We start from the raw sequence: 12217 nt of genomic DNA, 5'->3' as shown, positions 1-12217 counted from the left end.
GCAAAACTACCCAAAATGGAGATAGAGCCTCTGCCCTCTAAGGCGACGAATTGGTAAGCAAAAGACGTGAGGCAACTACAAACCAGAGTAAAACTTCGTCTGAAAAAAATGACCTTGACCTTGTATTTTCTCTTTTTAGGTCAACTCGTCTTAGAGTTGGCAGAATCCGAAGAAACAGACTGGTTGAACACAAATCTAATTGAAATAGATAAAAAACTAAAAACTTTATTTAATAATATTTTTATTTAATCTCTAGTTTAAAATCTAAGGGAGTAGTTGCTCTTGAAAGTCAATCTGGATTTTTAGTAATCACCCGTTAAATTGCTTAATTGCTAATGAAATATAAATACTTTTAATTGTTAATCAAATATATTTTTAAAAATGTCTAAAACTAAAGTTACTTTTTTAAAATAAATCTTCTCTTGCAATTTTAAGCAAATTTTAAAGATTCCTGAACCTCATATTCACTTAAATACCAAGATTAGCATTCTGACGCCCAAAGACTCGTTCTGACGCCCAAAGACTCGTTCACGAAACAAACAACTGAGAAAGAAGAACTTGAATGGCGTGAAAAATTGATAATTCGAAAACCATACATGTTTCGGAATATTTTTTATATAAAATGTGAGAAAAATAAATGAGCAAGACTACTATGATTTATCTTTCTGCAATATATTTCTATGGGTGTTAGACAACTTATATTCGCATAAAAATTGCGTACATATATACATTTACTTTAATTTGAAAAAATTTGCGTAGAAAAAATAGAATTTTTACAAAGACAAAAAATATTTTCAGCACAGCTGATGTTTTCAAAAAAACTCTACATTTCAAAAAGAAATATACTGCGCACTTTGAAATGCGTCTAAGAAAATAGAAACTGCCATAGATGTGCACAGACTCTGGAGATACCTTTGATTTGAGCTGAACTGGAATTTAAACAACCTGAACCGTTTCTAAAATGACAGTTCGGCAGGGAAAATCTTTCTTCTTAACAGCAACGCCTGCGATCAACACAGGTACCAGGCTACGCTGACGGACACATTTTGAGCAGCCACTCTGCGTTTGGATTGACTTTAAGGATCGCTGATATATTTGACGAAGGTTCAAGGATTCGTTCACCTAGATTGTAAGCGGTAAAATGTTAAGAAAATGAATATTGACTTTATAGTTGTAATGTCTTTAGTAAGCAATAAACAAATCTAAGTGTTTTTGCTGTATTACAATATATGGATTGTAAATTGTCATGTAGTATAATTCCATTTATCAAAAGTCTGATCGTCAGAAAAGTTTAACACGTGCTTGTGTTTCAAATCTAACTATCAGAATAAAGAGTGCAAGTAAAAAATGTATTCTTATACCTATATTTCCGCCAGTTTCACACAAGCAATAATCGACGTTATTGTTTTCTTTCTTTCCTCTCTTATACTTGGACGTATCGATTTCATCTTTAATGCTATTTTGACGGCGCCAATGGAACTTAGCAATTACATCTGAAGCAGTTGTTTTTTCAGTCAACTGTATTGCCATACTTTGTTTATTGAAATCAGGAGCTGGAAAAAAGTTTTTTTTTATCAATTATTTTCATGAAAAATTTCTTTTCATAAATTTTGATTTCATAAGAATTAACAGTAAACTTAGTAGAGACTGGAGTGAAATGGGACACGTGGCTTGAGGGAAAGTATAGTAGGGAAGTTTCGTTGTAAGAGACTTCTCAATTTTACCAAGGCGATGACGAGTAAGCCATAAACAAAAATTAAGAAAAATGGCTGATGAAAGACAATTTACTGACCAACCAAAAAAAAGACAAGTTACTGACCAACCGAAAAAACGAAAACAAAATGGGAAAAAGAAATATGCACTTAAAGAAGCAACGTCTGCCCAGTAATATAATAAACGAAGTCTGTTATTGCGCAACACATTTTTTAATGAAAAATTCATTTGCCGCATTTAATCAGTTTGCTACAAAGGAGATTTTAAGTGCTTATAATGCAACTCTATGAAATTTTCTTTAGTGCACCGACAGTGACCCAAGCAAAATGATCAAGAAACCCGTTCAATTGGAAAAGAGAAAATATCCAAAGATATCAATGTGAGCTGAATAACCGAGAACAAAATGGAGATAATATTCTGCCGATTATCAGTTGAGATAATTATCTAAAGATTTTTACTCTTAATGCACCAAAATTTATTTCATCACAATTAAAAATTGCTGCCTATAAAATTACAGCCGTCGTTTTAAAAATTTTATTTTATAATCATGACACTGCCATAAAACCTCAATGGTGAATTTAGTTTATCAATTTTCTAAGTGACTGAGTTTTTTGGGTTTAACAGCACTGAATATTCTATTATATATGTCTTTCTCCCTTTAAAAAGAATCAGTGAGTTGGAGAAGCGATTTAGTTTGATGTGAGTGAGGTCGATGTTAATCTTGTTTAAACTACTTGGTCAAAAAACTTACACCTTGCTTAGATCTATTGAAAGAATACTATTTAAAAATTTCATTCTTGTGGGCTGCATTTGAAACGCTTCTTACCTGACATCTTAGCAAAATATAGAACACAGGTCATAATAAAAATGAGAAAAACTGTTTCATCTGACCCTATTCTCCTCTATAACTGTTAAACAGTAATTATCACTGTCGATAGCATCAAACACTTAATGATAATAAAAAAGAGCGCTTGAAATTAAAAAGATAAAAAGTACCTTTAACACGAATTATCAAATCTGAATCCTCTAATTCATCACCACTGCTTTCTGAAGACTTTCCATGCAAACCAGAGCCAAAAAAGTTGCTTTTAATTCTTTTTGCAATAATTTTTTTTACCTACATAAAAATTTTTTACATCACAGAGTTTTTCCAACATCGAACTGATAAAGATTTTATCCTCTTAAAACCTTTTATTAGCAACCTCTGTGAATAAAAATTTACATAAAATGATTAAAGAGTAATGAGGATATATACGGATATAATTCATAAACAAATCAAAAAAGAATAATTTGAAGTTTTTTTGTGAAAGCAACACAGAAAAAGTCAATATTCGAACCGATTTTGGATCTTTTGTATTAGCACCAGCTTCATAGAGATACCTGATTTGTGTGACCATGAATGACGGTATCTAAAAGCAAATATACAACAGAGAAATCAGAAAGCATTGCGAGTAATTTTTACATGGAAATATGCATGTGTAAAAGAAATGCAACAAGATATTCTGTTAAGAATATGCTTACTGTCCATAGTATTTGTTGGTATTTGATTAACATCCGCAGAACATCTGTCATTCCAACAGCTTTTTGAGCTTCATCCATATTTATCTTTGCACTGTTTTGAAAAAACAAGTTTGGTGCCATAATCATAGCAACATTGTTTAAACCCATCTTGTTTGCAGCTTCATGGGAAACAACTTTTTGAAGAAAGGATAAAAGCAACTGCAAAGAAATTAGAAATTTTTTTAACAACTGCATCTCAATCTTTCTGTTTAAACAAACTAATAACTAAAAATATATATATTTTTTCTACTTTTAAAGTTTCTTGGTGAACAGGATGCAGCAACAACACAAGGAGGTTCAGGGCTTGAAGTTGAACTTTGCGATCTGGAAGGTCTAAAAGTGTCATTTTTTTTATCAACAAATATGGAAAAGAAACTATAAGATGGTAAAAATTTTAAAACTAAAAAAATGAAAAGTTTACTAGCTACTGCAGCAAATGTGTTTTGATATTCGTGGCTGAGCAATGGAACAGGCAGCTCGCTAAAAAGTTGTAAATATATCAAATAAATTTAAATTTCAAATGTTTTTGAAACATTTGTATAGTTATATCATGTTATATCGCCTAAGTTCGGTCACCATGTAACTTCAGTCATCTAAGAAAAAATTGAAAAAAAGCTTAAATGAAATTTTTTTTTTTTTTTTTCAAAATAATATTTTTTTTGATTTTGTGTATATAAATCTAAAAAAAAATTGTAATTTATGTAACTTTGTAAGAAAATTATTTCAGTAAATATTTTTAATTTACTAAAATAATTTGCTTGCAAACTAAACAAATTTCAAAATGAATTTTGAAAATGGAAATAACAATGTATTGAGTGAAATTGTAAAATATAAAATTAGTATGATTCACCAAAATAAATATATCAGTCATCAAAATAATTGTATTTGCAAAAAAAAAATTATTTGACTTTCAATTTTAAACTAATTTCTTTTAAGAAATTGAATTTAAAAACAACAGACTCAGTCATATCAACTAGCCTGTGCCTTAATGTTTTGTTTGCAAACTAACACCTATATAATTAAGCGTAATATTAAAATTCAAAATAGACAAAACATTGAGTGAAATGATGAATGGTGTTGAAATTTCATCAAAATAGATGTTCTAATTTGAAATAAATTATTGTATACTATTTTTTATTTATTTTCATTCATGTGACAATATAAGTTAAGAATAAAATTTGGTATATGTTTCTGAAGAAAAATCAAAATTCCTGAGATATGAATGTTCAAAGTTTAAATGACCAAACTTAGGTGATTTTTATAAACTACACTATAATATTGAAATGTAATATATCAGTAAAATATAATTATCAAATAGTATAGAATTTACATAACACAATACATTATTTATAATAAAATAGTAAAACATTTATATAAGATTACAAAATTTTTGTAAAATACTAACCGAAGAAACTGCTTTAGACATGTGCATACGTCACAAATTTTTATGCCCTCCCAACTGAATGATCTGAAGTCTTTTTCAAGGTCTTCTTTGATTTGCTGAGAATTAAATTGAACACTGCACTTCTATCAAGCTGATAGTACTAATACAGAAAAGTTTGAACATCAAATATAAAAAATAGTAACAAAAATCAATTTAGACCTACTTTCATTCTTGGAATTGATCCAGTTACTCGAAGAATTCCTTCTTCATTTAATCCATTTTTCTCAATGTAAGCAAGCATCTAAATTATGAAAAACACTTAATTTATGGCAATAATAACTGACTTTAATTAAAAAATCTAAAGAATAAAATCAAAACAAACCATAAAATCAATTCTAAACTATAACTTCAACATAAACTATTATATAAACAAAATTTGAAATCAATATCCACCTCTAATGCTATTAAACTATGATATAAGCTTTCAATGCAATAAATCACATACATCTTTAAGCACTTGAGGAGATGCCTGTACTTTAGATTTTTTACCCTGACCTTGTTGCACTAATGCTGTTAGTGGGACTCCAAACACGCCACTTTCTAAATAAATTAAAATTGAATGGAGAACAATCTTAAAGAAAATAAGTTAAGATTTAAAAACTAATCCTCACAAACCTTTAAACCTTTGTTTAAGGGGTGACTTTCTGCGGTTCATTGATATTGAATATGCATCAAACAAAGCAGTCAACTCAATAAGAGCTAATGATCGAATTTTAAACATGTCTAACTCAGAAAGATCACCAACTCGAGTCATACCAAGATCATCTTGAGTTAATGTAAAATTCTTAAAATTGAAGCAGAAAATTTTTTTATTTCACATTAAAGAAAGAAATTTTTTCTTAAAAGAAGTTATGCTTATTGCATAGGGGAGACTGGGGCTAGTTGGCTACAGTTTTAGTTTTTGTGCTCTGTGCATTTCTAGGTGAACTTTTTTGAGAATATCAAATTGCACTTCAAAAGAATATAATTTGGCAAGCATGTTCATGTGTCAAACATTAAAAAAAAAAAATTAGTGGCCCAAAAAGGGCCTCAAAAAAAGAAAATATGGGCCAACTTACCCCAGCCCGGGGTAAGTTGCCTATATTCTCAGGGTAAGTTGGCACACCATATAAAAAGAGACAAGTTTAGCAACATTAAGCATTTGCGAACTAACCCCAAAAGCTTTTTGCTCATAAAATGGCTTATAAATCCCCAAAAATGCGAAATATTGAGAAACACAAAATGTGACTGGTTAGAGTGAACCATATAACACCTAAATATATTTGAGTTTACTTCTAACTAATACTATTGCTTTTAAATTTGAAAAAGTAATATAATTACAAAAATTACAAAATTAGTAAAAAAAAAACACAAAAATCGCTATGCGCTTCTATCTGCATGTGCATACAGCCCTGATACTACACTGAAAGATGAATTAGTCAAGTGGGAAGGTTCCATGTGAATTTTGGAAACTTCTGGTGGAAAATTCCAAAGTTAAACGCAGTGTGTCAACTTAACCCTGTAGCCAACTAGCCCTGGTCTCCCCTACATTTGTCAAAAACTCATTGTACGCATTTCTCAAAACATTGTTTACTGTTTCTGTCACATTTACACAAAAATAAATAAAATAAACCTACTGGTAAAGGTGGGAAACTGGGCCCCAATATTGTCTCTGGTAAACTTTTTTCTTCTTTGAGCAATACTGATCCTACATCCTATAGCATTTAGAGACTTTTTAATGAACAAAACACATGACATTTATATTTGTGGTCAGTATTACTAAATGCAAACAAATACATAGCTTCTGCAAAACTTTTTTTTTCAATATTTAAGCCATAACAGCAAAGTATCATAAACCTAACAGATATAATTCTTTTATGAATAAAATCTTTTAAAATAAAGGTTTTCGAATCTTACCAACTTGGCATCTCCATCTAAACCTAAGTTACAAGGTGATTCTACTAATTCAAAGGAGTCACTTGTATCTTTATCATCAGTTAAGCAACTTGAGTTAGAAACATTGTCATAAATTGTATCAAACAAGTGTGAACCTTCAGCTTTGCTTAAAGATAGAGACAACTCATCAAAAGATTCTGCACTTCCTAGACTTGATACGCTTTTGCTATCTTCACTGCCACTTTGACTCATAACATCAATATAATTTTTCATATTTAATAAAGATAAACTTTGATTTTTATCAGATTTGTTTTTTTTATTACTGTCATTTAATGAATCTTTTTTTTTTTCCGATTCACACGCTGGAAGTGTTGGAGAGCGTTCTGAATTTTTAGTGGTTTTTATATAATCATCTTCAACATTAGAAACTTTAATATATTTACTGTCAACGCGAACCAGCTTTTTATCCTCTGTTCCATCATGATTAGTGAGAGAGTTATTGTGTTTTTGTACAACATTGGGTTGAGATGAATTCTCTGATAAGGAATTTTTATAGCTCCTTGGAAGTTCAATATTTGAAACCTTTGTACTTTGAGATAAATTATGTTCAGGTAAAGGGTGCAATAAACTACTTTTTTCCAATAATGAGGTCTTTTGATCAGGTAAAAGGTTTCTTTGCTCAGATAAAGGGCTTCTTTGCTCAGGTTGGGGGGAGTATGAGCTATTCAAATTAGGGAAGGGGCATGGTAAGTTGTTACAATCAGGTAAGGAACTAGTTTTCTCAAGCAAGGGATAAGATTTTTTTTCAAAAATACTTTTAACTTTGTTTAAACCTTCCTCACCATTTGTATTTTTTATATATATTCCCTTTGGTCTGTCATTGTCAATGTTTGAATTTCTGCCATCAAATAACACTGTTTTACGGCGCATAGGGTCATTTACTACAAAATCTCTCTCTATTATTAAGCTCTTAGGTCTTACACTTTGTTTTAGGTCTTGATTGTATTCTTGACCAGTTTTAATAACTAAGTTATTTATTACTGTGCTTCTAACAAGATTGTCTTCTTTCTTTGTGCTCTGGTCAAAGTTGGAATCAAGATTTTCATTACTTATAAAAATTGTCTTACCTAAATAAAAAACAAACTTCTGATTAAAAATAATTCAAAAGTAAATAAAAAACGATTACAAAAATATTAGTAAAAAAATTAAACCTCCTTGGTGGTGATAACCTTGTTGAAACTTCATTTTTTCAGACTGAGTAATATTTTGTTTAGCAGGTTTTTGTAACACTGTGGGAGGATAAACCTGTTTAATATGTTTATTCTTTGATCCATCATACTTCTGTGAACTAATGAGCAAACAAAATGTTTAAAGGAAAAAGCAACTTTTGAAAATTTAGCTATTATGAAATCCTTATTTAAGATGAAGAAAACATTTATATAGGAAGATTAAAAAAATATTTATATAGGAAAGAAGTAGAAAATATTTATGCAGATGATTAGTTAAATAATAAACAAAATTTGCTTTATTTTTAGATTAGAAAACATTTGCACCTTTCTTCTCTTGGTAACTGTGAATTAGAATCAAGATTAAAGAGATCTCGAACATCCTTTCGTTTTGCTTTATTATGATTCAACCTTGGAGAAGCATCATTAAGTTTCCGCTGTCGAATAGCTTCATTTAAAGCATCAATACGCTGACGAACTGCGTTTGCTTGAGCTCGAGTTAAAGAAGCTGCAATTATTTTCATATCAACATCATTTTGATCTATTTCAGTTTTATCTAAAAATTTCATACAAAAATAAATCCTGATAAAATCTTTCAAAGTGATAAAAGAATTTTGTAGATTTAAATTATCATTTAACTGAAAAAAGATTTCACACTGGAAAGAAGAAACTTACAAAAGCAATAACCAATAGTTTATTGATACAAGTTTAAAAGTGATATAAAGTGAATAATAGTTTTAAAAATTGAAAAGAGTAAGCCACATAAAAATCTGCACAACTTCTCAGCTTTTTTTGCAAATGAAAGAAACAAAAAAAGTTTTACCTCTGAACTTTTTTGCTATGTTAGTAAAACCAACATCATTTAACCACTGAATTTTTGTTTCGTTGTTTTCTAAAATTGATAAAATTACATCCTATAAATATTAAATGCCATTAATGTTACATGTCATAAACACTAAATGTCGTAAATATGCCAAAAAAATATTTTTGCATTTTTATAACACATATCTTAAATTGATGATGTTATATGTATTGTGTGCTGTACAAACTGTGAAAATTTCTCTACTAAAAAATCTTTTTAAGATCAATAAAGGCTGACATGAAAACTAATGTCAAAATGAGCATTAAAGGAAAATATTTTGGTACAGTATAAGGTTCATTTACTAAAAAAAAAAAATACCTTCTTTTTTAATTGTTCCATCCTCTAAATCTGAGAATTTCTGTAAAGCTAATTGATTTGTACTTTGTTCAATAACCCTGTATTCATCCCAAAATATGCCATAACTGTTATCAGCAGGCAATAATCCATTTGATGCTGCTACTTCGTTCATATCTAGATAAAATACAAACTTTCTTTTGGGTAAATGTATTTAAAAAAGCATAAATCATTTATATGATTTATGCTTTTTAAATACATTTACCCAAAAGAAATTATGCTTTACCTCTTTGAGAATAATTCTTACTTTTGAACTGCACAATACAATTATAACAAAAAACTTTCAAAAATCATGAGATTATAGAAAAAAAAAATTCAAAGCTACATATGTAAATTTTTATATAATGCATAAATCTATCTTCAATGTAATTTTGTCAGTAACTTTTTAAAAAGATATTTAAGTGAATATTATGGTTGATATTATTACTATTACTAAAGTTATCATTACACAAATATATTTACAGTAAGGTAGCTTTAAAATACAAAGATATTTGAGTATAATAACATGAAACTACAACAAAATATAAAATGCCAAGCACAAACACACTTCATACAGAATAAAGCTTCAATATATGAAGGAAGTACAAAAGTAAACTTTCAACATTGGCTATTATTTCATTATTTTTATATACTTTGAGATATTTTTTTTAAATAAAGAATTCAAAGAAAACTCTTTACAAAACTAACACAAACTCTAAACATTTCAAAATAAAATTTTTAGACAAACAAAAGATGACAGCAATCAATGAACCCAACAAAGACTTTACAATGTCCAGCGGATAGTTAATGTTCATGTCAAATAAAAAAAGAATACAGGAAACAAAAAACTACAACATTTAAACCAGACTTTAAAGTTTTACACATTATATAAGATGCAAATATTTGAATGTTACATAAATGATTGTTTAAACAGTAACTATGTAAACAAAAAAAAAATTTTTAATTTAAATAGTTTTAAAATTTAGGAAAACATTCAAATAGATTGAGAGAAAAGGTTTATGAAAGGATGTTTATAAATAACATGATAATTGTAATTTGATCATAAAATAACATTACATTACTTTCTTAATAGTAATAAATTTATAATTCATTTTAAATAATATAATAGTTCAATCTATATAATATAGTAAGAGTGGGTAGAAATGAACCAGCAAATAAACATCAAAGAATGCAGCTGATTCAAACTATTATATTAAAAATTATTATATATAAAATAAAAATTATTATATATAAAAACTAAGTTTTGTCATATGATTTACAAATTTAACAATACACCTATATATATATATATATATATATATATATATATATATATATATATATATATATATATATATATATATATATATATATATATATATATATATATATATATATATATTATACATGTGTTAGTTTGTATATTACTCAATGATATATCAAGACTATGTAAATGAGGAGAAATGTACCAAATGAGAGGAGAAATTAACAAAGGACATTTTAGCAAGCGTATATAACATATTCTCTAATAATTAAATTTTTACATTTTCAACATAATTTTTAATTATATTAGGAATATATATATATATATATATATATATATATATATATATATATATATATATATATATATATATATATATATATATATATATATAAGTCCTCTTTTTTTTGTAATTTTTATGATCAAACAGAACTTTTTGTCTTTGATTAATTATTTTGCTCCTATCATTTTAATTAAGGTGAAAATTTAAAAAAGTTATGGAATAACTTTTTTACTTTTTTTTCAATAAATGTTAGTGATAAATATATTTAAGGAAGATGTAGAAATCCTTTTTTTAATCATGATGTAAATTAGCAGTTCATATAAGAAATATTGCATCTAGTTAAAAATGATTTCTTAAAACCATATTTCCTGATTATTTATATTTCTAGATGCTTCAATCTTGTTGTTTAAAACTATGTTTTGGTATCTCAAAAATGCACTCATGTATGGATTTTCAATGGCTGACAATCTTATCTGGAAACTCTTAGAAAAATATAAAAAAGAAATAACATATATACTGCTTTGGTTTTAAAATCAAGGCTCTTTTAAATATTAGTAAATTATGAAAACTAAGGACCAGAAAATTTTCAACACCTAAAGTAATATTAAAAAAGCAACACTTCATTCATGTACAAAAATAAATTCACACAAAAACAAAAATAAAATGAAAAACTCAAAATGGGTAACTATAAACATAAAAGTTAATTTGAATTTAACAATATGAGTTAATAAAAAAAACAACAGAACTTAAACAACCAAGTGTACTATAAATAAACCATGTGCTTGTTTTTAAAATGCTCAAAGTTCTATAGCCCATAATGAATAAGCAATAGGAGAATGCCCTCTGCTGCTTATTGTTATCAATTTATATTAGAATTAATTTAATAAAGTATGCAGCAGAAGACATGCTGCTATTATGTATTTTACATGTTTTTAAGTTGATTTAAACTTTAACATACAAATGCAAAAAGCTGCAATTGTTGAACTGAACCTCTAAAAAAATGCACTTGCACCATCATTTTGCTTAGCAATAATTAAAAGGAAACAAATTGATGAGCAATTGGTAGACAAACTGACAAAAAAATCTTATTACAATTTTTAGCCCACTTACATGAAAAAACTTATTCAATTTCTTAATTCAAGAGAAATCATACCATCAAATTTAAAATACTCTTCAGCTTCCAACTGATTCAAAAACTTCAGAATACCCCAGAAAAATTTCTCTTGCTCACTTGGCAAAAGCTGCAAGTGAGGTAATGAGACTAACAGCATTGATTCAAAATCTGCCAAAAAATACACAGTCCACAAGATCTTCATAAACAATGATGAAGATGGCCATATTTCATGTGAAATTGTTTTTATAAGAATCACTTTGAAAAGCATCAGGGTTCAGTATCATTTATTTTGCTTCTACATCTGTTTCAATCGAGAAACTCACACAATAGACAACAAAAACTAACTTAATGCAAAATTTGAACTTATTTTTCCAAAAGGAATGTTTAAAAAAAAAACAGCACATGTAACTTCTGTGCTTGAAAATTATTCTAATAAAAAAAACTGACGCATCCTGTCTGTGAATTACAAAATTTGACAAATGTTTGTCAACTAAGTAACCAATCAAAAGTATATATTGTTCACCAACAACAATTTTGCTGATC

General features: G+C 27.9%; 1 protein-coding gene across 4 annotated transcripts in view; it reads right to left on the bottom strand.

Moving 5' to 3' along the window:
- Positions 1–656: 656 nt before the first annotated feature.
- The window catches only part of LOC145188799 (uncharacterized), a 14644-nt gene continuing 3083 nt past the window's right edge, over positions 657–12217 (bottom strand). The window contains exons 1-18 of one of the 4 annotated variants that reach the window (XM_080065288.2): positions 11714–12079; positions 8999–9151; positions 8642–8710; positions 8146–8374; positions 7804–7940; positions 6614–7719; positions 6334–6411; positions 5333–5501; positions 5163–5257; positions 4881–4958; positions 4679–4773; positions 3695–3753; positions 3524–3606; positions 3235–3432; positions 3051–3122; positions 2710–2830; positions 1362–1553; positions 657–1122 (exon numbers count right to left, since the gene is read on the bottom strand). In XM_080065288.2, the coding sequence (XP_079921414.2) occupies positions 1028–1122; positions 1362–1553; positions 2710–2830; positions 3051–3122; positions 3235–3432; positions 3524–3606; positions 3695–3753; positions 4679–4773; positions 4881–4958; positions 5163–5257; positions 5333–5501; positions 6334–6411; positions 6614–7719; positions 7804–7940; positions 8146–8374; positions 8642–8710; positions 8999–9151; positions 11714–11942 (3258 nt within the window). In that variant the 5' untranslated portion in view covers positions 11943–12079 and the 3' untranslated portion in view covers positions 657–1027. Of the gene's footprint in view, positions 1123–1361; positions 1554–2709; positions 2831–3050; positions 3123–3234; positions 3433–3523; positions 3607–3694; positions 3754–4678; positions 4774–4880; positions 4959–5162; positions 5258–5332; positions 5502–6333; positions 6412–6613; positions 7720–7803; positions 7941–8145; positions 8375–8641; positions 8713–8998; positions 9152–9260; positions 9899–11713; positions 12080–12217 lie in introns of those variants that run through there. The other 3 variants (XM_090086906.1, XM_090086908.1, XM_090086907.1) reach the window with 3 other exon arrangements.

This window comes from Hydra viridissima, unplaced genomic scaffold (assembly GCF_058129835.1).
Source record: "Hydra viridissima isolate aposymbiotic clone 2 unplaced genomic scaffold, HvirCarnegie_v1 scaffold_5, whole genome shotgun sequence".
NCBI lineage: Eukaryota > Metazoa > Cnidaria > Hydrozoa > Anthoathecata > Hydridae > Hydra > Hydra viridissima.
Note: the sequence above shows the minus strand (reverse complement) of the source record. Positions and strands in the feature narration are given on the sequence as shown.